General features: G+C 46.0%; 1 protein-coding gene across 1 annotated transcript; it reads left to right on the forward strand.

Moving 5' to 3' along the window:
• Window positions 1-1,679: 1,679 nt before the first annotated feature.
• On the forward strand, window positions 1,680-18,711 carry Nup42 (nucleoporin 42). Its single transcript, XM_032907112.1, has 7 exons — window positions 1,680-1,907; window positions 3,958-4,180; window positions 5,911-6,005; window positions 9,424-9,500; window positions 11,449-11,535; window positions 16,795-16,879; window positions 17,702-18,711. The coding sequence occupies exons 1-7, from the start codon at window positions 1,781-1,783 to the stop codon at window positions 18,262-18,264; spliced, it is 1,257 nt and encodes a 418-aa protein (XP_032763003.1). The 5' UTR covers window positions 1,680-1,780; the 3' UTR covers window positions 18,265-18,711.
• Window positions 18,712-25,174: the final 6,463 nt, after the last annotated feature.

A 25,174-nucleotide genomic window follows, 5' to 3' on the forward strand; every position in this document is an offset into this window, starting at 1 on the left:
GACTATGCTGTTAAAATGTTTTAAATATACTAGCTGTTCTTTTAATAAAGTTCATTTACCCCTAATAGCCTGTATCATGTTCCTAATAAGAATGTGTCTCCCCCCAATCCCAGAACTATTGTACACAATTCTAAAGGAAAATGGGTTAAAGTAAACTATTCAAAGTATCTTACTTTTATACAAACTGCTTTGTATAAAATTGTATACAAAGTACATTTCATTACTTTTTCAAAAATTTCCTTTCCTATAATGTACTTTGCTTTCATTTCAATAGATACTGGGTTTGTCAGTGTTCTGTCCTTTGAAGTGGTCTATTTTGATAATACATGGTTTTTACTTTTGAGAATCACAATTTGAGTATGAATGTTTAGTAGCCAAGAATTGTTACATACTATAAACAGTAATTGTGGCTTTGTGGTCTAGTTTTTAAAACTTATTATTATAGTCTCATGGAAACTTCTTGAGCCAGGAAATATTTTAATATACCAATACCAAAGCATGCCATTCAACTAAGTATATTCCTTTTTGATTTGTTTGCATTAGGGAAATTCCAATTTACTCCATTCAATATGGCACCAAACCAGATTCTCACTAAACTTCAGTAAACTGGGCATTTCGCAGGTTGCAGCATTCAACCCTGATTGATCCTTTTGAATACCTTAAGTTTCACACTGATCTTACTAGTTTTATTCCTTTTTTAACATAACTCAATTTGTTGTGGGGGGTATGAAGATTAAAAATAGTGGCAGTTCACACTGGTTAAGCTGAGGCAGGAGGATAACTAACTTTTGAGACCAGACTGGGTCTCAATGTGTTTGTACACTTCCTATTACTGTGACAAAACCTGGCAAAAACAACCTCAGGAATTATGTGTTGATTCTGGCTCACAGATTAAAGGTGCTGTCTATCACAGCTTGGAAGGGCAACATGAAACAGCTGGTCACACTGCAATTGCAGGCTAGCAACAGCAATGGATGCTCAACTCGAATTTACCTTTTTATTCAGTGCATGCCCACTCCTTTGAGGGTGCAGTCCACATTCAGGGTACAGCTTCTGTCCAGTTCAACCTTTCTGGAAGCATCTTCACAGACATGCTCAGGGATGTGTCTATGGTGATTCTAAAAGTAATCAAGTTGATACTTGGATAGGTGGATTTCTGTGGGTTCGTGGCCAACCAGGGGCTAAGACTGTATCTAAACAAACAAAAACAAAACAAACAAAAACCAGTAAATTGAAACTGTGCTCCTAAGGAAAAACAGGTTGTTGCTGTGTCGGTTTTACATTTTTTCATTCTCCCTGATAAAATTTCAAAAGGCAACATTTACGTGAAATTGTAAGACGGTACCAACTAAGAAACTAATAGATGCTTTTCGCCTGCATTGAGTACTATGTCCTAGTTACAGCTGACTTTCTGTAAGTCTTCCCTTATGATAAACGGCCAGGCCCTTTTTTTTTTTTCTAAGTAAATGTAAAGAACGAATGAGTCTCGCAAACTACAGCCAAGTAGAGGGTTGCTGGTATCCTCTAGATTCGGGTGCGGTTCCGGGATCCAATGCCTGCGTTCCTTTTCAACAGCCCGCTTTCTCAGGACTCCTTTACCCGAGCGCTGACGTCTCAGTTCCTCTCAAACCCCATTGGCTAAAGCCCACGCCTCTCGCCGCACAGATAGGTCACAGAACCTGGGCGCGGGGAGATGACGTCACACTAGCCGGACCGCGGTTGCTGGAGCTTGGGCCCTCGCAGCTGACCGCGAGTAGGGACGGGCTGCGACGGCGCTACGATGACCATTTGCCAGTTTTTCCTTCAAGGCCGGTGCCGCTTCGGAGACCGCTGCTGGAACGAGCATCCCGGCGCCCGGGGTGCGGCCGGGGCCCGGCAGCCGCCACCACAGCAGCAGCCGCCCTCAGGTGATGGCTGAGCCCTGAGCCGGAGTCACGTGGTGCAGACGCTCTCCCTCACCCTGACATCTGCCCTGGCTTCTGATGTTTCGCCCAGTAGTTGGGCTCGTTCTTTCCACTGGTTAGATGTGGACAGGCGTTTGGACTGGGTGCTACTTCCAAACTGCGTTTTTAATGTTGGTGAATGGCAGCGATTGGGAGAATTCTCGTTCAGACCCTTTGCCCTACTCTCTTGTTCTTGATCACAAGCTCTTAAAATTTGGGCTCTAGTCGGTAGCTTGAGACACCGGGCCAAGAATCTTACAGGTTTTGTGGAAAGGGTATTCAGGAACCAGACATTAAACCAGCATAACACAAGGTTTCAAAAGTCAAAGATAAATACGTTTTATTCTCTTAATTTTTTTATTTGTTTTATTTGTTTGTTTGTTTTTTTTTCTTTTTGACTTTGTTGTGATGTTGGGTTTTGTTGTTGATTGTTTGTTTGTTTGCTTTGGTTTTGGTTTTTAGGTTTTTAGAGACAGTGTTTCTCTGTGTAATAGCCCTGGCTGTCCTGAAACTCTTCTTTGTAGACCAGGCTGTCCTTGAACTCACAGAGATCAACCTGCCTCTACCTCCTGAGTGCTTAATTAAAGTCATGTGCCACCACTGCCCAGTTCTTACCGAACCGGAACCTAGTTCTTGACGGTATCAGTGGGTACTTCTCTTTCCCCTTCTCTTTAAGGTCCCTCCAGCTCCCGGTTGCATGGTAGTTTGATGTTTCCACTCTTTTCGTGGAGAAGGCAGATTGTATCATCTACAGTCTGTCTAGTGAAGGACTCCAAATTAGGACTCAGGGTCCCATAGATATTGATGTACTCCGGGACTGCTAAGAGTAATGTTTGGTTTCTGGAAACCTACTTTAAATGTAGTAATTTGCAAGTAAATGTTCAGTAGATAGATAATTAGGTGAAAAATAAAATATAAGTAAAACTTTAGGATGAAAAGAAAGAAAAAGAATGCTTTGGAATTTTAAGGCTAAAATTATGGCCACTGAGCGGCAGCATAAAGGAAGTTTTATTTCCATGCTGTGTAATCCCCCAGCAACAGATTTGGAACTTCAAAACAAAATGCCATAATGCCATTAATTCCTCCTTCAGAAATCAGTTCAGCTACCTTCTTTCTCTTTGGATTTATTGAGTAGTTTAGAATATGGGTACACCCATTGCTCTGTTTTTAGTATATATTAAATGTCATATTTTCTAAATTCTAAGATAAATTATTTTATCCTAGCATCATCTAGGAAGTGATAAGATTAAAAACAATATTGAAACCTCAACAAGTCCAGTGAGTTGTGAAAAACCTACACTGTACTTATCCACCTATTAGTATGTTCCGTAATCTCCGTATGAAGGATAGGTGGGTGGGCACTGTGTTCACAGAGTAAAGACTGGGGCAATGCCTTTTAAATACCTATTTAAGGACAGAAAGCAAAGTTTAACCCTTTTTATTGTCCAGTTTGTTGATTGTTCTCTTTCATTCATTGTCTCCGTATGGCCCAGTGTAGAAGCACACACACATCCAGTGCTAGGTCAAACAGGGGTCCTGAGCATGCCTGGCTTACCCCAAAGCTTTTAGAGATATTTAGAGTATTTTTTAATTTATTCCCCCCATGGCCAATTTAATAGGCTTAACACTGAACTCAGCGATATATTTCTATATTTCTATGATCACACTGATCTCATCTTGTTGCCTTTTGTCGATTTGGGTTTTGGGTTTCTTATTTGCTTTTTGAGATGGGACCTCACTATGTATCCCTGGCTGACCTGGAATTTAGAGGTCTGCCTGTCTCTCCCTCCACAGGGCTGGCCTTGATCTTATTTTTTAATGTAAATAGAACTTCATGTGATTTGTTATAACATATAATAAGCTGTAAATCAGAAAGAGATCGCCATTTAAGACTAGTAGAAAATAGCACTTTATTAGCCTTTGTATAATTTCAAGACATAAGATAAAATGTTACAGAGATTTTCAAGATTTGAAAAATTTACCAATTTTCTGGTTGTTTTGTTGATGATTTCAGGGGGTAACCGTCGGGGGTGGAATGCAGGCAGCCAGAGGTACTCCAACGTCATCCAGCCGTCCAGTTTCTCCAAGAGCACGCCCTGGGGTGGCAGCAGAGGTCAGGACAAACCGCCCTTCGGCCCTTTTGATTCTGGAGCTTCTACCAGCAGAGGCTTTGGGTCACCTCAAAACCCTTTTGCCTCACCTCTCTCTGATGAGCAGAAAGATGAAAAGAAACTTCTGTGAGTTAAAGTGCCATAGAAAATCACCACCCAATTGATTGGTTTTTCCAGAAGCACTTACAGTATTTTCTTTTAAAAAAGAATGGTTTTGAAAGTCAGAATAAACAAAACAAGAAAAAGAAGTCGGCCACGGTCCTGTGGCCCAGCCAGCCTGTTCACACTGTGAGCATCTCAGACCGCGTCACTTAGCAGTGTGCGTTCTTAGGACTGCCTGCACTGGTCCACTTCCTACTGTACTAGCACATTTCAAAGGTTAGTCTTGCTTAAATGGTCTGTGTGCTCTGCGCTCGTTACAGAGTATTGGATAATTCAGAACAATTGCTATCCTCAAGGTTACTGGTTATAGCACACATGTGTCTTTGGAAAACCTTTATTCCAGTTACTCTATTTGAAGTGCCATAAAGAGTGGATTTTTAGGTTTGTTTGGGGTATTTTTTTTTTTTTTTGAGGGGGCAGGTAGGCTTTGTTTTATTTTAAGGCAGGGTGTCCCTATGTAGCCCAGGCTGGCTTGTAACTCAGGTCTCACGGCCTCTACCTCCAAGTTGCTGGGACTAAAGGTGTGTGTCCCCTCACCAGCTGTTTGCTTCTGAAATACTAAGGACTGAACCTAAATCTTCAACTGTATTGGGCAAGCATCAAGTGTGTGTGTGTGTCTGTGTGTGTGTGTGTATTTCGATTCTAAGTGTAATAACATTCTTTGTGATACCTATCACTTGACTAGTTAATGGTCACATTTGATAGGAAAGAAACATTAATTTATTAATGTATAAGTTTGCTCAGATTAGCTGTTAAATGCACAGACCTGAAGGCTGGAGAGGTAGCTTAGCAGTTAAGAACACTGGCTGTTCTTCAAGGGACCTGGGTTCAATTCCCAGCACCCACACAGCAGCTCACAACTTTCTGTAACTGTGGTTCCAAGGGATCCAACACCCTCACACAGGCATACATCCAGGCACATAAAACTAGAAATAAATTACTTAAAAGTGTATGTTTTAAGTGCATGGACCTGCTTCTCATATTACAAAGTCGAGAATTTAAGTAAAACATGTCTAAAGTCCTATAACCCACTCTTAAGTTTTAATGATTCTCTATGACTAATAGTAGTGCTTTCTGTTGTTTCCAGTTAAAAAATATGGTGCACTGTATTTAGTTCCTTAAAAAATATTATATTTCTGACAATTCTTAAGTATATCGATTAGTTTTTCTCTGAATTAGGAAGCCAACACTATCAATTGTTGTATATTATTTGTAACTACAAAATACAAGGTGTTTGTTGTTTTGGAAACAAGTTGTGTAGCCCAGATTAACCTTAAACTCACTGTATTACCCTGCCTGGCCTCAAAATTCTCCTCAAACTTTACCCAGGTGCTGGAATTTTACCCAGGTACTCCACCATGCTCAGGTTGTAATTCATAGTTCTGTAGACTTCTAAGGTAGAAAAAAGTCTTCAGAAAATAAGGTGGTGGTGGTGCACGGCTTTAATCCTGGCACTCTGGAAGCAGAGGTAAGTTTGAGGACAACCTGGTCTACAGAGTGAGTTCCAAGACAGCCAAGGAATGAAACACTGTCTAAAAAATAAAAAAAGAAAGAAAGAAAAGAAAATGAAAACTATGTAAATTTATGTATTTACTAGAATTTAAATTTTCAGTCATTCAACTTCATAAGTAACAAATTTCAACAAGCAAGTGAAATATCCAGTACTCTCACTTTTATTTCTTTTCTTCTCCCAGGGAAGGAATTGTTAAGGACGTAGAGGTTTGGGAGTCTTCGGGGCAGTGGATGTTTTCTGTTTACTCACCAGTGAGAAAGAAACCCAACATTTCAGGTAACTGGGAAACGTGGCTGACTTGTTGGCTGGTTGGTTCTCGGTGACGATTGGACCCAGACCTGCAGACATGCCCAAGCCAAAGCCCTGTGGCTAGGCCGTGGAACTAGCCCAGTCCTTGTGGTTTTAAATAGGAAATTTCTACTGTCTAGAACTGGGCCATGCTAAAGACATTTATTCCAAACTTAGCTAGAATTTGATATTTTTTAGAGTACAAGTATTCAGCTAAACGTCATGCTTCAGAGACTGAGAACCAATAATGTCATTCTTTTAAGTTGTATTATTCTCAAGAAAGAATAGTAAAATCAGAACCTATCACATTTTAGTTGTCAACCTAAGGAAAGGCTCTGCTTTATTGTTTCCCTCTGTAAAACCTCAGGGCGCCCTCGCTAGTTACCTCAGAGACAGGAGGGTCCCACGCTGCCTGCCATTACAGCCCTTGCTACTGCTTACAGTTCTTCTTCTTCCCTCCCAAGAATCCCACTTCTTCAGAAAGCCTGTTAAGACTCTCAGGAAGCCACAGGCATGGCATTTCTGTAGAAGATTCTTTTCTTTCCATTTTGTTTTTCCCATGATCCCTATGGCTCCCAAGTTCTTCCAAGCCTCTTATGGAGAGCCTGAGTCTCTCCTGGTGAGGCCCAGCAGAGCCAGGGTCAGATTTCAGGAGGCCAGGCCTCCCGCCTCGCCTCCGGCTGACCCCAGCACTCCCTTCTTCAGGTAAAAACTTACTCACTTTGGTCTCTCCTGCTCCCTGGTCTGCATTCAAGGGACACAAAAGCCCTGGGCCTCTGAGCTTCTTCCTGGAACCTTGTGTTCTGGGTGAAGGAGAACAAAAAACTGAGAAAACAGTTCATTTAAGGTAGTGGTAAGTTCCATAAGCAATATAGTAAACTTAGTAAGCCCTAGGTTGGTTTATACTTAAGTACTGCCAAGTAGTAAATCTTAATTCACAAGTGGACCTAAAGCCTAATGTCTTATCTCTCTGAAATAGAGCTCTGCATAGGGGTGACCATGTAAAATATAGGACATTCAGTTAAATTAAAGTTAAAGTTCAGATAAGAAAATATTCTCAATATATGTATCCTGTATAGTATATATACTTAAATTTGTTTTATATTTGAAATTTCAATTTATGTACACATCTGTTTTTTGTTTTATTTGTTTGTTTTTCTTGTTAGTTAAATCTGGCAGCCTATCCCTGAGATATCACTAGGCACTGGATACGTTCATACAAGTTTTCATAATAACTAAGACACTAATGGCCACTTTCAGTGTTGAAATGTGCAGTGCTGGTATAAAAGTGTTGTTGATAAAACCGATGGATTTATCTAACTTGAGGAAGTAAAGTTATCCCTATTCTAAGTGAAATAAAAATCACTGACTAGTAAACCCTCTTAGCCATGGAAGATGCACTTTAAATATCTCAATACACAGTCCAGGTCAGCTGCCTTGGGATGGTTTTAGCTGCAGTGAGCTGGGCCTCAGCCCTCATGCGTCAGTCAGTAATCAGGAGAACGTCCCATGACATTCTCACAGGCCAGTCTGACAGGCAGTTCCTCAAATGGGGTTCTTCCCCAGAGTGTCGTGGACAACCAGGATTAGCCATTACATGCCATCCTTCTAAAACCTGCAAAAATAGCTACTCAAATAATTATTGTACTCAAATAATTCTGTATTCTAATTTCTGTATTCTGTGCTTCAGATAAGAACCTAGTCACAGCTTGAAAGAACAGGGATTGAAGTGAACAGTTTCTTGATGGAGAGTTGTTACATTCTTATGAAACCCTTGGAGGACGAGAAGGTATCTGGTATAAGAAGCCTGGGGAAAGGCATTCCTAGCAATATGACAGATAGTGTGGGGGCCTTGAGGTGAGAGCAGTGAGCCCAAATAATAGAAGAAAGACAATCACAAGTGACACAGCACAGTGCCAGCGTGGCAGCGGCAGCCGAGGCCCACATGCTGTTGGCTCTAATTAGGTTGGGTGTGCAGCTGTTGCAGAGCCTCAGCAGAAGGCTGAGGTCTGACTAGAAAGTCTGATTCCGTGGCACAGGAAGGAGAGAGAATGAGCCCTTGGGAGTGGGGACAAGAAAAGAGGCAGGGAGACAAGTTAGGAAGTGATGGCTGGTGACCGAGTTAGACCTATTGGCAGTGGACACAGAATTGGTCAAAGTCGAGTTCTGATTTGAACCAGCAGGATGCTAATATTTTAGATACAGAAAAATAAATCCAGTATGATTCCTGAGTGCTTTCTGCACTGGAGTAAACTAAATGGTACACGGGTTCCAAGGACATCTGTGTTGAAAATAAAAACATTGCCTTTCTTAGTGTTCTCAGTGCTAAAAGTACAGCCATTAGTGTAGACAATAAAACCACTTGGTGGTATAGAAAAACTGAGACATTTTTGGTATTTCCTTTAAAATCTATGCATGTTAAGAACACCAACTGCTCTTCCAGAGGACCTGTAATGATTTTAGCTTCTGCATGGCAGCTCAAACTGACTAACTGCAGTTCCAGGGGATCTATCTGACACTAGGCACACGTGTGGTACACATGCATTCATGCAGGCCAAACATCCCGCACCCGTTACTTATGCACTTACATGCTCTATATCAAGGGGCCGTGCAGTCTTGTTCTGCATACTTGCCTTTTTCAACAGGGCCCCAGACCCCATGCATGCCAACAAACATCCTACCACGGAGCAGAGCTCCATTCCGAAGCCCCACTAGTCTACATTAATTATCAATGAGAGTATTAGAATAAGCGTCCTTTTGTATGACACAAGTGTCTGAAGTTAAACCCCGGAAAGGTAGGTCAGAGTCTGAGCAGTTAGCACTTGTGCTTTTTATGGACAGTTTGCCCCAGGAAACCCCCTAGTGTGTTCAGAACAGCACCTATCAGCACACCTGAGGGACAGTGGCCATCTGTTCTTACTGTCTGCCAGTCTGTGAGGAGAGCGTTTTATGACTGAAATGAATTTTTAATTTTCTTGTTTTCTTTACTTGCTTTTGAAATTGTAGTGAGCTGCTTGACCTCTGCCTTTGCCTGTCCCTGCACTGACTTAGGAGCAATGCTTCTGTATTGTGTTACTCATGTGCGTGAGGTGTGTTCTCCGGGCTTCTCCTTTGCCTTTTCCATTTCTTTATTGCAGATGGAACAGTGTTGGTTTGAATGTGTCTGTAGTCTGCTCTTTTTTTTCTTTCACTCTTTATCTTTACATAAGTCTTCATTCAAAGATGAAATAACTGTATTTTCTTCCAATTTAATAATGTAAACATTCGTGTATAGGCTTTGATTTTTTTTTCCTGTGACTTTGAAATTTTTCTGATAACCAGCCTTGTCACATTTTGTCTTAAACTCTAGCTTTACTACCAGAATCAACAGTAATTATTGTTTAATCCAACTGATTCCTCACTTCAGGTTTCACAGACATTTCACCGGAAGAGTTGAGGCTTGAGTACCATAACTTCTTAACCAGCAACAACTTGCAGAGCTATGTAAGTCTGTTTTCTGTTCTTCTACCTCAGTAGCAATTGGCTGCCAGTTACGGCTTCCTGTGTTGGTAGTGGCTTCCTTGTGTTTTGACATGTTTGGTGAGAGTGGTGGTTTGAATATGCTGGCCCACAGGGCATGGCGCTGTTAGGAGGTGTGGCCTTTGTGGAGGAAAAGTGTGCCATTGAGAAGCTGGGCTTTGAAAGTCTCCTGTGGTCAGGCTCCACCTAGTATGGAAGAGAGCGTCTTCCTATCTGCCTGCAAAAAGGAGTCCTTTCCTGGCTGTCTTTAGATCAAGATGTAGAACTCTCAGCAACAATTCCAGCACCATGCTGCCTGGACACTGCCCTGCTTCCCACCATGGTTTACTCTCATGGAGTGTTTTGATGAAGTGTAGCAAGCTTAGAAAGGAAAAATACAAAATGTATGGCTCAAAGACTGGTGCACCAGTGGAATGAAGGGAGTGGTGACCTCACAGCAAGACCCCAGCCAGCTGAGCATATGCATCTGCAGTTGTACGAGGGAGAGTGACATTAGGCAATACTGTGACTGGTTATTGTTTTCATTTGGACATAGGGAGATACCATCATGTGTCAAATTGACAAGGGATGGACCATGATGGCTATTCTTGGTTTTCAACTTGATTAAAATCAAAAATGAAAAGCTTAGGTCCAGGCGTGGTGGTACTCACCTTTAATCCCAGCATTAAGGAGACAGAGCTATGCAGATCTCTGAGTTCAAGGTCAATCTACAGATGTTTCAGGACAGCCCACCTTAGGCACTGAAGGAGTTGGAAAACAAAGGCTGGTAAGAATGTAATAGAACAAGGGGGCCATAATCCAGCCCCAGCAGGCAGCACAACTCGGCAGCTTCGGCCATGTGCCTCTGGCTTTAGAGTCAAGAATAGACAGGACGGACTACTGGGACCATTGATGCTGGTCAGCTGGAGCTAATCCGTGGTTAAGAAGACACCAGCTATCTGAAGACAGCTACAGTGTACTTATATATAATAAGTGAATAAATAAAAAATAGAATCTTTAAAAAAAAGAAGAAGAAGAAGACACCCCAGCATCACTGAGGTGAAATCTTCTGGGAAGTGTTTTCTAAGAGCACAAAGAAGCTGTGTTCCAGAGATAGCCAAGGTTGTTCCTCGTTCTGTGGCTGTACTTGGTAATGTGTAAAGTCACCCAGGTGGTACTGGTATTGAAGGCATGACGTGGTCATGAAGAACAGCTAAGGCTGGGCACTGTGAGAGGCCAGGGAAGGCCATTGGTGAAGGTGCAGCCTCACTTGTGTTGACTACCCAGGACTGAGGGGGTCATGCAAAGGAGTTGAGGCTTGGCACTGTGAAGAGCGCCTTTGAGAGGCTATTGGTTGGTGACACACTTCGTCCAACAAGGCCACAACTCCTAATAGTTCTACTCCCTCTGGGCCAAGTATATTCAAACCACCACAGTGAGAACTGTTAATTTTATGTAGGTCAATGCCTTTTTTAAATTGTGTTGTTCTATAAGTTGATAATGATGTACTAAGTGATAAGGGATATTGTTTTTATTATTTTAAGAAGTTACCCATCGACCAATCCTGCAGCTCAGACCCTGTGTCATCTGAAAGGCATTGGTGCTGATCCAGGATGAAGACCAGGAAAGCAGAGTCACGCAAACAGCAGTTCTGCCCAACAGATTAACACTCAGACCAGTCAGCCAAAAGAGACCAGGCTGACTGACAGGGCCAGTAGCATAAGCTGGGTGCCTGAAGGAGTAATTTCTGTTGTCTGCAGTCAGCACTGTGCATTCAGCTACTACACACATTCCCTCCTGTCCAGATAGCGCCAGGTCTGCACTTCAGGGGATCAACCGTAAGATACAGGGAGTGAGAAAGCAGACGGCAGCTAGAGCTGGAACATCTCTGGCACACAGTCAGTCCTGAGGAGTTTTTGTTTTCTCTCCCCAGCTAAACTCTGTTCAACAGCTCGTAAATCAGTGGAGGAATAGGATAAATGAACTGAAAAATCTAAATATGTCGACCAAAGGAGCTCTGGTGAGTACTGAAGAATTTTCTTCAAAGAAGTACCTTATCTATTTTGTTTTGTGTTGGTGTTTAAGACAAAAGTAAATAGACCATGATGTCCTGCAACTTGTTCTGTAGCCCGGGCTGCTCTTGAACCCACAGCCCCGTCTTGGCCTCTTCCATGCTGTGATTATAGACATGCTCTGCCAGGCCTAGCTCTTGATTGCTTTCCAAGAATCTCATCTGAAATGACCCTGACTAGCCTGGAACTCATAGAGAACCCTGAGCCCACCTTGAGTGCCAGGATTAAAGGCGAGCACTAGCTCTATTGCTTTTGTTTTTTATTTTCATTATTTTATGTGTGTTTTGCCAGCACATGTGTCTGTGCACCAAGTATGTGCCTGATGCAGTAGAGGTCGGAATAGGGTGTCCAGTCCCCCAGAACTGGAGTTATGGTTAAGGACTGCCATGTGGTGCAGGAATGAAAGTCAGGTCCTTTTTTTTTTTTTTTTTTTTTAATCTTTATTAACTTGAGTATTTCTTATTTACATTTTGATTGTTATTCCCCTTCCCCATTTCCGGGCCAACATCCCCCTAACCCCTCCCCTCCCCTTTCTATATGGGTGTTCCCCTCCCCATCCTCCCCCCATTACCGCCCTCCCCCCAACAATCACATTCACTGGGGATTCAGTCTTGGCAGGACCAAGGGCTTCCCCTTCCACTGGTGCTCTTACTAGGCTATTCATTGCTACCTATGAGGTTGGAGCCCAGGGTCAGTCATGTATAGTCTTTGGATAGTGGCTTAGTCCTGGAAGCTCTGGTTGGTTGCCCTGTTGAAGAACAATGTTCTTAACCTGTGAGCCATCTTTCCAACCCCCTTAGTGAAGGGCAAAGCAAAGTCTCTGTAGAAGATCACAGCTCGCACCCTCACCCTGTGCTCACACACACCCTCACCCTGTGCTCACACACACCCTCACCCTGTGCTCACACACACCCTCACCCTGTGCTCACACTCACACACCTCTCACCATGTGCTCACACACACACCCTCACCCCCTGTGCTCACACACACCCTCACCCTGTGCTCACACACACCCTCACCCTGTGCTCACACACACCCTCACCCTGTGCTCACACACACCCTCACCCTGGGCCCTCACACACACACTCTCACCCTGTGCTCACACACACCCTCACCCTGTGCTCACACACACCCTCACCCTGTGCCCTCACACACACCCTCACCCTGTGCCCGCACACACACCCTCACCATGTGCCCACACACACACCCTCACCCTGCGCACACACACACCCTCACCCTGTGCTCACACACACCCTCACCCTGTGCTCACACACACACTCTCACCCTGTGCTCACACACACCCTCACCCTGTGCTCACACACACCCCCCTCACCCTGTGCCTCACACACACCCCACCCCTGTGCTCCACACCACACACCCCTCACCCCTGTGCCCCACACCCACACCCTCACACACCCCTGTGCACACACACCCATGTGCCTACACACAGCTCACACACACCCTCACCCTGTGCTCCACCCCTGTGCTCACACACACCCCTCACCCTGTGCCCACACACACCCTCACCCTCACACACCCACTCACCCCCCAGCCCCCACACACACCCTCACCCCTGGGCACACCCCTCACACACACCCCTCACCCTGTGCTCACACACACACCCTCACCCTGTGCTCACACACACACCCCACCCTGTGCTCACACACACCCACACACACCTCTCACCCTGTGCTCACACACACACCCTCACCCTGTGCTCACACACACCCTCACCCTCTGCCCACCCCCCCCCCCATGTGCTCACACACACACCCCTCACCCTCCCCTGTGCACACACACACACACACCCCTCACCCCTGTGCTCACACACCCTCACCCTGTGCCCTCACACACACACCTCACCCCTGTGCTTGCCACACACCCCTCACCCCTGTGCTCACACACCCTCACCTGTGCCCCACCCCACACACACCCCACCTGTGCCTCCACACACCCCCACACCCTGTGCTCCACACACACCCCTCACCCCTGTGCCCACACACCCTCCCACACACACCCCCTGTGCCCCCACCCCAGCCCACACACCCTCACCCCTGTCCCCACACACACACACACCCCACACCCTGTGCTCACACACACACCCTGGGCCCTCACACACACCTCACCCTGTGCTCACACACACACTCACCCTCTGCACACACACACCCTCTCCCTGTGCTCACTCACACACACACACACCCTCTGCTCACACACACACACTCACCCTGTGCTCACACACACCCTCACCCTGTGCTCACACACACCCTCACCCTGTGCTCACACACACTCTCACCCTGTGCCCGCACACACACACCCTCACCCTGTGCTCACACACACACCCTCACCCCTGTGCTCACACACACCCTCACTCTGTGCACACACACACCCCCACCCACACCACACACACACACACACCCCCACCCACACACACACACACACTCACACACACACACACACACACACCACACACACCCACACACACACACACACACACACACACACACACTCACACACACACACACCCTCACACACACACCCATGTGCTCACACACACACCTCACCCTGTGCTCACACACACACACCTGTGCTCACACCCACACCCCTCACCCCTGTGCCCACACACACCCATGTGCCCTCACACCACACACATTCCCCTCACCCCTCACACCATCCCCCACACACACCCTGTGCCCACACACCCTGTGCTCCACACACACCCATGTGCTCACACACACCCTCACCATGTGCTCACACACACACCCTCACCATGTGCTCACACACACACCCTCACCATGTGCTCACACACACACCCTCACCACACACACCCTCACCATGTGCTCACACACACCCCCATGTGGTCACATGTCCTATCACTGAGTGCTCATGCACCCTCATCACGTGGTCATCTGTAGCTGAAGTTCTAGAACTTATTTCTGTTTCTCAGAACAGTAGGGACAGTTGTACCTTTTAAAACCATTTTTCAGTTAGACATGGCAGATTCCTTTAGTCCCAGCCCTGGGCAGACAGGGAGAGATAGATGTCTCTGAATTCAGAACAGCCTGATCTACATACTGGACTCCAAGACAGCCTGGGATGCTTCGACCTGGTTTCTAAATAAATAAATAAGTTTTAAGACTTTTTTTTTTTTTTTTTTTTTTTTCGGAGCTGGGGACCGAACAGGCCTTGCGCTTCCTAGGCAAGCGCTCTACCACTGAGCTAAATCCCCAACCCCAAGTTTTAAGACTTTTAACATAAAGTTTTTAACTGGGATAGGACTAGTTTTGAAAATTGGAAAATATTACAAACGTGTTTACTCCATCTTGCAGGGCTGTGAGCCCTTTGAATTTAGTGGGGCTGTTGCAGCACATTCTGACCCCAGCTGAGAAGTGGCCCCATCACCATTGCCGAGAGCTGGTAGGACAGTGACATCTGAGTCTAAGGAACTACAGACTTCCCTCTGGGATGAATGTTTGAAGTCCATTGTTAATGTAAGGTCCCTCCGCTGCTCTTCTGGAACAACCTGTGGCTTAGCACATCGCCGTCGTTACTCCTTTGTCATGAGGATTTGTTTATGCATTCACCTATTAGTGACTACTCCTCCTGTCCAAAGAAGCAAGGAACAAACAAAACAAAAGAGAACCTATATAATTCCGTCGCTATGAACCACAGCTTGTCTGTAGTAATGAGCTAATGAGCGACCGTGTGGGACCAGAGGTGGAGCGAGGGTTGTTATCTGCCCGTCTGCCTGGGCAGGATGTAGGCAGCTCTTAAGAGTAGTAGAAGTGGGGTTGGGGATTTAGCTCACAAGCGCAAGGCCCTTGTTCGGTCCCCAGCTCCGAAAGAAAAAAAGAAAAAAACAAGAGTAATAGAAGTGTGTTTGTGGTGACTGTAAGTGTGTTAGGAGTCACTAAAATATGTCAGAACTCTGCTCAACCTGAGGGAGATGACCCTTTCACAGAGGTCACATATAAGACATTTATATATCAGATATTTATTTACAGTTCATGACAGTAGCAAAATTACAGTTTTGAAGCAGCAACTAAAATAATTTTATGTTATTTGGGAGGGCACTGCAACATGAGGACATGAGGACTGTTGAAAACTAGCTTTATGTGAACTAGATAAAATTGTCTAAGGTACTTCCAGGGAAAGGAAGCTCAGCCTGAAGGTTTTCAAGCTGGGTGCAATGCTGTGCAGCTTCAGTCCCAGCACTTAGGAGGTAGAGGCAAGTAGATATCTATGAGCTCAAGGCCTAATCTATGTAGCAGTTCCAGTACAGCCAAGGATGCATAGTGAAACCCTGTCTCACAAGAGGGGGGATGTGTGGGGGTGTGGGGGGGAGAAGGAAAAGAAAGAAAGAGGAGGAAGGAAGAAAACTGTCTTAGTGGGAAGGAGTGGGTGAAAGGTTCCTTGAAAGGGTGTTGTCAGTTAGCAGAGAGGGACAGTCTGATACAGAATTTCAGTGGTAAGCTTTCTACAACACTGCGACTACACTCGAGTTGAAGCGTCTTAGTGTGTAGACCAGGCATACTCTGACAGTCCTGTCACCTGTGTCTAGAGCGACTGACACGCAGGTTTAACTCGATAAACACTGACATGTGTGTTAGTGTCGAGTGCAGTTTTATTTATTCTTTAAGTTTTTATATATGGATACAGTGTATCATAATTTAAAAATGCTTTTCTGATTATAATATGTTTTTAACAAGTTGAATTCTAACTTTTTTTTAAATTTATTTATTCTGTGTATATGAGTACACAGTCGCTGACTTCAGACACCAGAAGAGGGCATTAGATCCCATTACAGATGGTTGTGAGCCACCATGTGGTTGCTGGGAATTGAACTCAGGACCTCTGGAAAGAGCAGTCAGTGTTCTTAACCACTGAGCCATCTCTCCAACCCGAATTCTAACAATTTTAATTTAATAAATTGAGTTAAACAAGTGAAATGTAACAAGTTGAAATTTAGCAAGTATAAAAGTCAGTTGTTCCCCAGCCAGAGACACCATTGTTCATGTCTAGAGCAGTTTTATGTAGATGTTCATGGCAGTGGACTTTATAGTTTGTGGAGGCATATCCTTCCTTTTCATGATCACACTATGGACATTTTGCGTGTTAAAGTGCGTACTTGAATAACAGTTTGAATGTGTATGGTGTAGCAGCAGTCTGCGGTGATTATTCATCAGGTATTGCGTTTGTTTGGGTTTAAGCTCTCTGACGTAAAGGATGGGGTCAGCCAAGCAGCACCTGCGTTTGGATTTGGAAGTAAGCAAGCAGGGACGTTTGGGTCACCAGGTAAGAGACAGTGTGGCTCAGAAAAGTGGGATTCCGTGGATTTCAACTTTAGAAAGCCTGAGTCACCATTTTAAATAATTCTCACAAATTCCTCCATTGCGGGGCCTTGAAGAGCTTAGCTCCACAAATGCTTTGGAGAGGCAGGCTGGTGGGGGGGTGAGGGACGGCTGCAGCTCAGCTTAGAGACCACTGCCTCTGAGACAGGGCATTACTGTGTGGCCTGGCCTGGAGCTCACTATTGAACCAGGACTCTTGATCCTTCTGCCTCTGCCCCTGCAGTGGGATTTCTTTTTTTTTGGTTCTGTTTTTTCGGAGCTGGGGACCCAACCCAGGGCCTTGCGCTTCCTAGGCAAGCGCTCTACCACTGAGCTAAATCCCCAACCCCGCAGTGGGATTTCAGATGGGAACCAGCCCACCAGCTCCAGGAGAAGTTTTAGGAATGTTTCTCAGCCTCATGGGAAACTAGGCGTGATGCTGTAACTCCAGCCTTCAGAGGCTGAAGTAGAGAATCGGAAGTCCCAGGCAAGCTCCACCTTCACAGCAAGGCCCTCAGGGACTTGATAGGAGCACCCAGTGTAGCAGCAGTGCCTTTGAGACCTTTGTCAGCGCCTAGCAATCACACGGCCACACTGCTGAAAAGGATGGCAAGCCAAAAGTGCACACCCCACTCTGCTCGTGGGTGCAGTGGGTCACGGCCACAGTCATGACCGGGCAGTGGGGCTGAGAGGGCTGGTTTTAAGTTTGTTTTCAGGTGCCCCCCCCCCAGTCTGAAATGAGAAAGGAGTGGTGTGGCTACACTTCCCGACTGTAATCTGTTTGTAGGTTTTCCAGTGAATAACAGCAGCAGCACTACTGTTCAGAGCTTCAGTTTTAAAACAAGCCCTGGACTGGCCACTGCTCCTTCTGGAAGCACCTCGGTGTTTGGAAGTCACCCAGCCTTTGGGGCTGGGCCCTCTGCTGGCTCTGCTGTCTCATCCTCCATTCCAGCCTTTGGACTTGGGAAACCTGAAGCCACATCTGCTGCGTCATTTTCATTCAAGAGCCCTGAAGCTTCCAGCTTTGGATCGCCTGGGTTTTCAGGATTTCCAGCTCCCATGGCAACAAGTCCCTTTGGCCCTGCCACAGCCCCTGCCTTTGGAAGTTCTGTGGCTGCTTTCGGCAGTCCTAGCCCACATTCTCAGACTGTGTTTGCCAAGCCTTGCACTGATGTGTTTGGAGGTAGCAGCATATCCACCTCTGCCCCAGCTTCCAGTGCCCCGGATAACGCGCTGTTCACACCCAGGGATCAGCTGACAAAGGAAGAACTGGAACAGTTTCAGTCCCAGAAATTTACCCTGGGGAAAATCCCACTGAAGCCGCCACCTGTTGAGCTTCTGACTGTATAAGGATCGGGTGCAATACAGAAAGAGTGCTTTAGCCAGGCTCGCTGTGCAGCCTACAGTCTGGGAGGCTGAGCAGCGTTCGCCTCACATTCAGGCCAGTGTGTTCAGCAGAGTGGTAAGAGACCAGCAGCTCTGTGTGGGACCTTCAAAGAGAAAGAGCTGATGGCTTTTAAAGCAATGTTTTTATAGTGCTGGGAATCACTGGGGCCTCACCCAGGCAAGGCGAGTACTACCTGACCCATACTCCACCCTAACTATGACTTCTGAGGTTGTCCTGATGAGTTTGTGTGTATATGGAACATAGGCTTTCAGTAATTTGAGAGATTTAACTTTTCTAAACATCTAGGTAAATAAAGGACAGCCAAAAAGTCAATAAGCAAGGGAAATATTTTGGGCTGTAATTATGAGTGGAACTCAGACAGTGTATTGAATAAAGTAATTTTCACCTTCTTCCAGTTCACTATCTGCCCCTTTTGACAGGCATGTGGACAGTGGTTGCTGCAGATCAAACCCAGGCACAGTGTCCTGTCGTGATAGGCAATTCTTTGTCACTGAGCCACATCCCCCAACTCTGAGCTGTGCCTGCCTATGAAGGTCAAATACTCTGGAGCTGAGGTTACAGATGGTTGTGAGCCACTGTATAGAGGTGCTAGGAATTGAACTAACAGTCCTGAGTTTCTCAGCCCTCTCTCCGATCCTAAGCCTAACTTTTTACATGGGGGAAATAAACTGAGCGGGCGAAGCAGTTGCTGTGTATGTGAGGACCTGAGTTGATACCCAGCACTGAAGAAGCAGAGACGAGTAGATGCCAGAACTCGCTGAGCAGTGATTTCCAGAAACCCTGTCAGAATCTAAGGATGGAGAACTGATGGGGGAAGACACCCAACACCAGCCTTTGCCCACCACACATACCTGTGCACAAACACACACGCATATAGTAGACCAGAAAACCAAATGGCTTACCCATTGAAAGATGGGCCCTCCAAATGTTCATGCATATGTGCAAGGCAGTCAGTCCCCGGGATCCTTTTAAACAGTGTGATGCCTATCTAACTTCAGAGGCATGTGAGAGCAAAGCCATTCTCAGGATTGTTTTTATGTTTGATGTTTAGTATGATGCTTAGTAAGTAGAACATCAGTTGTTCCTGCTTTGGTCTGTGGGTTCCAACAGAATAGAGTCCTAGAATTCTGCTTCATGAACCCTAAGGCCTCAAATGAGACCTGCCTATAGATGAATGCTTCGTCATTCCTGTTGCCTGAGATATTTTGATTCCTCATGAGTTCCTTATATTGCAATCCAGAGCATAATTTCAGTGTCTGTCCTGCAGAGGTGACTCACTACACCTTCAGTGTGGCAGAGAGAGAGTCAGCAAATGATGAAGGCTATGTATGTCCTTACGTAAGAGTAAGCCTGTTCCCTCAAGGCCTTCCCTAAGGGTTCCCAATCCATCAAGGGGTCCAGCCTAATGACTTAGTCACCTAAGGGAACACCTTGTTACTGTCCCGTTGGTGATTAAGTTTCAGTGTAGGAAAAGGGAGGTGCATTCTGACTCTTAACGATTGATTACGGGCTCCCTAGGTCCCATTTAACATCTTTAAGGCTCTGAAGATACACACAAATGGCCCCATTAGTGTCAATTATGTTGGGTTATAATAATCTACCTGGGCACAGCAGTGCTTACCTGTGATCCAGACTAGAGAGGAACTTGCCCTGCAGCCAAGTCTGTGTGGAACTTCGGTAAGCTACCAGAGCTAGGCCACTTAACTCTAAGCTAAGCAGAGAGACAACCTGTAAAGACTGGCTTTGAGGTGAGTCGGTTTTGTTTGGTCTTTCACCAGCTGGATAAGATAAAAGGAGCTAGCCTTTAAATCTTATCCATAGAGTCAATAACATCATGGCCATGATTGTGAGAAGCTTACATTTGAAACATTGTAAGGTGCCTATTTATGCTCCAAATTCCATTGTTGAGGAAAATAACACTGGGTCCTTATAGAGAAACTTACTGGTAGAAACTTGCAGGAAAGTGATGTCCCCTACCTCCTGTCTGGCACTGTCTTCATTTTATTTGACGACAGACTCTCAGTGTGTGTCTCATTCTGGCTTTGAACCTGCAATCCTGCCACTTCTACCTCCCAAGTGGTTGAGGCTCAGGCATGTGCCACAATGCCCAGCCAGCCTAACTGGTCTAATACACTGTCTTGGTCACTGTTCTATTGCTATGAAGAGACACTGTGACCCAGGCCACTCTTCTAAGAAGGCATTTAGTTGAGGACTTACTGTTTCAGAGGACCATCCTTTACCACAGTGTCAGGGAGCGTGGCCAGGCAGGGGTGCTGCTGGAGAGGTAGTTGAGAGCTGCACCCATCCTGATCCACAAGCAGAGACATGAGCCTGCCTGGGCATTTGAAACCTCAAAGCCCACCTTCTGTGACAACACTTCCTCCAACAAGGTCCTACTGTGGAAGCACCACCTGTCAGTAAAAAGCTGATGGCCTATTAGCTGAGGCGGGATATAGAAGATGGGAGTTCCAGTAGACAGAGATTGGAACTCTGGGAGTTAGACACAGGTGGGAGATTTTGCCCTAGACTCGGGAGACAGATGAGTGAAACTGAGGAGAGGTGGCCATACAGCAGACATAGACTAGAATATGTATTATGAGCTTAGTTGGGGAACAATCTAAACCTTATGGCCTACGCATTTATTCATAAATAAACCCCAGTCCAGGGTACGGCTTTTTAGCTTTGTCCTAGTACCTTTCGTTTATGATGAATAGTCCTGCCTGTCCCATGGTGCCCTGCTCCTGCATTATGATCTGTAGCCACCACTGAAGCCATGGCTTCCACCTGAGCTGATTTACTAGCATGGGCTTTAGGAGTGTACCATGTGTCCTTTCTGCTTCAGATACCTGAATGCTATTTCATCACCATCACCATCATCACCATTACTACCATAATCTATCCATCACCACCACCACCACCATCATACATCTGTCTAAACCAGCCCGTTTCTGACTTTAACATAACCCAGTGTTAAATCTTGGCTGTACTTTCTCATTTCTGCTTAATAGCTGCTAAAAGGTCTGTTCCAGGAATGTGGGGGAATGAACACTGTTTCCAATGGATCTTTCTTTTGCCTCCATGTCCCCATTTGTGCCCTGTTAAATGCCATCAAATCCGTTCCGTAACTCCATTTCCTACCACAGAAGTTCCCCTCCATTTTGTCCCTTCCTGCCAAACTCCCATTCCTACCACTGCCCTTGTCACACCCACCCACTGCACCTTTAACTCCTCGAGGTCTAGGGAAGCTTCCAGGGCTTTACGGAATGCCGTTTCCCTCAGGCCGCACTTGCTGTGTTTTGTTTTGAAACCTTCTTGTATTCTCACATGGCAAGTTGAATAAATGTTATCCACTAATAAGGAACAAGTTTAACCAGCAACATTGTTTCTTTGCAAGTGCTACATCTCTGGCATTCCCAGACACATTTGTTTTAAAGGTTCAGTTTTATCTGAAGAGATGTATTATAGAAAATGGGAATGGTATCAAAGTTACACATTTGTAATTCCAGTTCATTTGTTCTGCCTCTGCTTGCGAGAGGCCAAACCTACTCCATCTTGGGACTGACCTCCATTTTAAAAGAAAAGGGGCCTGAGAACTTGACCTGCAGCTGAACTCAAGCTGCACCCAAGTTCCAAGAAAAATTACATTGCTTATCTCTGGCCCATCTCCCAGTTAGACCCTAGCTACTCTCTTGCAACAGCCAATCAGAATTAGTCTGGTAGTTCCAGTTGTACTTTCAGAACTTTTGTGATTGTTCATGGTTTTGCTTCAGAGCACCCTCCTGCTGACTTACAAGAGTCATTCAAGTAGATGCTTGCCGGGCTGGACACCCCCTCTCTTGCCATTACCTATAAACCCTTGTCCTGCTGAGGACTTTGAGCTTCACCCTCCGATCCTGCTGCATCAGGAATGGTGTATGTCATTTAACAGGCATTAATATGTCACTTAACATTCATAATATTCAATTGTATCTTGCTCTATAATAGACTGTGTCTATTTGAAGAAAAAAGTTTCTTCAATTCTATGAATTCTATACTAGCCAACAGCTCCCTGGGAAGTGCTATGAGACCCAGGATCGAGCTTCTTCCCAGCAGTCTGGGGTGAACACATCTACCACAGGCTCCCAACACCAGCCGATCCTTTTAAAGGGCAGCAAATTCCATAATAGCCCCCAATCAGATGTGTGCCAGGCTGAATAGCCCCTTGTTTGTTTACTTGCCTCTATAAATGTTTGTTTGAAACTTCACCCTGCCGTCCTGATGCATCTAAGTGATGGGCAGACATACACACTTGCATATCTGAGGAGGGCATCAAATCTCATTATAGATGGTTGTGAGCCACCATGTGGTTGCTGGGAATTGAACTCACGACCTCTGGAGCAGTCAGTGCTCTTAACCACTGAGTCATCTCTCCAGCCCTGGTGTTTTGTTTTGTTTGGGGGGGGGTAATTTCTTAAGAGTTGAAGTAAGCATCCTCTCAGGAGGCTGGCTGAACCCTAGGGTTGAGGGGTGACATGCTGCAGTATAGTGGCCCCCATTCAAGCAGGAATGTCTTTCTTGTATCTGCTGTGCCCTCCTGGTGCCAGGCCCAGCTTGCTCTCTACCACTCCGGCCTTCCTTTGCCACATGGGCCTGCCCTTAGTTCCTTCTCAGAAACTCTGCTTCTTTGCCACATGCCACATGTTCCACTAGGTCCCATCTCACAGCTGGGGCCCATGGCACAACCTCACAGACACCCAGTGTTCCCTTCATAGGTTCCAGTGTGTTCTGCCAGTCAGGTCTGCCTCCTCTATGATCCCTTTGCGGGGTCTTCCTTTCTGGGGCTTGTGTGCCATGCCAATGACTTACAAACCTGATGAAAGCACTCGGGCTGAGAACATGGATCAATGGGGTCCTTATTTTTGAACATCAGTGAACAGTGCAGAGCAGCTGAATGTGTGGTTCTAGCCAGCATTAGACCCACTCAGAATGTGCTCATAACTGCTAGTTAATGAAGAATGTGGCCCTTTTCCTTAGCTTGAACACACTCCAAAACGCTGGCCTGAAAGATCAGTGTACCACTGGAGAGGCTGGGTGGAAAAGTCTTTAACAGTCCATTGACTGCTCTAACCATTTTCCTTCCTCTTCCTGTTTGCTCTCTGGAACCACTGGATCAGCTTGGTGCACAACCCAATCCGTTCAAAACTCAACAAGAGGTGGCAGGATTGTTTCCACCAACAGAACCACAGATAGCATAAATGAGGCAGAAAGTCCCGGGACCTTTACCTTGTGCCGTGCCTTTGTCAAAATGGACCCGGTCACTGTTTGGGGGTTCTTGTTACTCTTGCCTTTTGTTTGTGGAATCACTCACAGCTAGCTCATTCAGTGCCACCAGCAAGGGATATGGCCTCCTCATTTTGACTGAAACTAGTCTCTGGTGTAGTTAAAACCACAGGGAAAATACTCCTTAAAAAGATTTAAGATCTGGAGTTGTAGCTTGCCTTGTGTGGTATGCACGAGAACACACTGGAATAAAGAATTCGAGACCAAAACCCTATATCTAGTCCCCAGTAGAATTGAATATTTAACAGCAACAAAAAGAAGACTGAACTTTTGTTTCTCTTTGAAATACAAATGGCATGAAATAAAGAGAGGAAAACACCGAGTATGCTAACACCCAACCCTCAGGGCCTCTCTGTATGGTAAGAGATCAAGAGCAAATTCTGGAGGCAGACAACCGGGGTTCAGACCCCAGTCCCAGCACTGAGTGTGTACTGGGCAAATCTCTGTGACTGAGTCTCCTCTCCTGTAAGATCAGTCGGTGTCCCCACCCAGATGAAAGACTTGAGTTTCTGTCTGGCTCAGGAAAAGTAGCCCTCATGGTGGGCAACACTGTTGTCCTTCTGGGTGGATGATGGTTAGCCTCTGGCCAGCCCTGCCAGCCCTGCCAAGATGACTTGGCACACTGCTCAAATCCCTCCCCATCCCCCACACTGCTCAAATCCCTCCCCATCCCCCACACTGCTCAAGTCCCACCCCATTCCCCACACTGCTCAAGTCCCTCCCCATTCCCCACACTGCTCAAATCCCTCCCCATTCCCCACACTGCTCAAGTCCCACCCCATTCCCCACACTGCTCAAGTCCCTCCCCATTCCCCACACTGCTCAAATCCCTCCCCATTCCCCACACTGCTCAAGTCCCACCCCATTCCCCACACTGCTCAACACTACTCAAGTCCCTCCCCATCCCCCACACTACTCAAGTCCCACCCCATCCCCCACACTACTCAAGTCCCACCCCATCCCCCACACTACTCAAGTCCCACCCCATACCCTACACTACTCAAGTCCCACCCCTACACTACTCAAGTCCCCCACACCCCTCCCAATTCCCCACAATGCTCAAGTCCCACCCCATACCCCATACTACTCAAGTCCCACCCCATCCCCCACACTACTCAAGTCCCACCCCATCCCCCACACTACTCAAGTCCCACCCCATACCCTACACTACTCAAGTCCCCCACACTACTCCCAATTCCCCACAATGCTCAAGTCCCTCCCCACACTCTTGTCCACCTCTGCAGCATCTGAGGATGCTCTAGCTTGATCAAGGGATCAAGAAGTCTGCTACTCCCCAAAAATCAAGCTGCTACTACCTTGGTGTGACATTTGAAGCCACCAGGAAGGCAGCGAGGGTTGGGAACCCAGGCCACACTGAGAGCAGGGCTGGCTTTTGAGGTGTTCTGTCCTGAAGTTTTTGCCTCTGCTCATCTGACTCCTCGATGTCAGGTACAAGTTACCCTCAGCCATCCCTCCATCAGCCCTCTTCCTTGCACCACATTTTCTCTGCTCCTTTATTCTCTTGCCTGCCTT

This window comes from Rattus rattus, chromosome 6, assembly GCF_011064425.1.
Source record: "Rattus rattus isolate New Zealand chromosome 6, Rrattus_CSIRO_v1, whole genome shotgun sequence".
Lineage (NCBI taxonomy): Eukaryota > Metazoa > Chordata > Mammalia > Rodentia > Muridae > Rattus > Rattus rattus.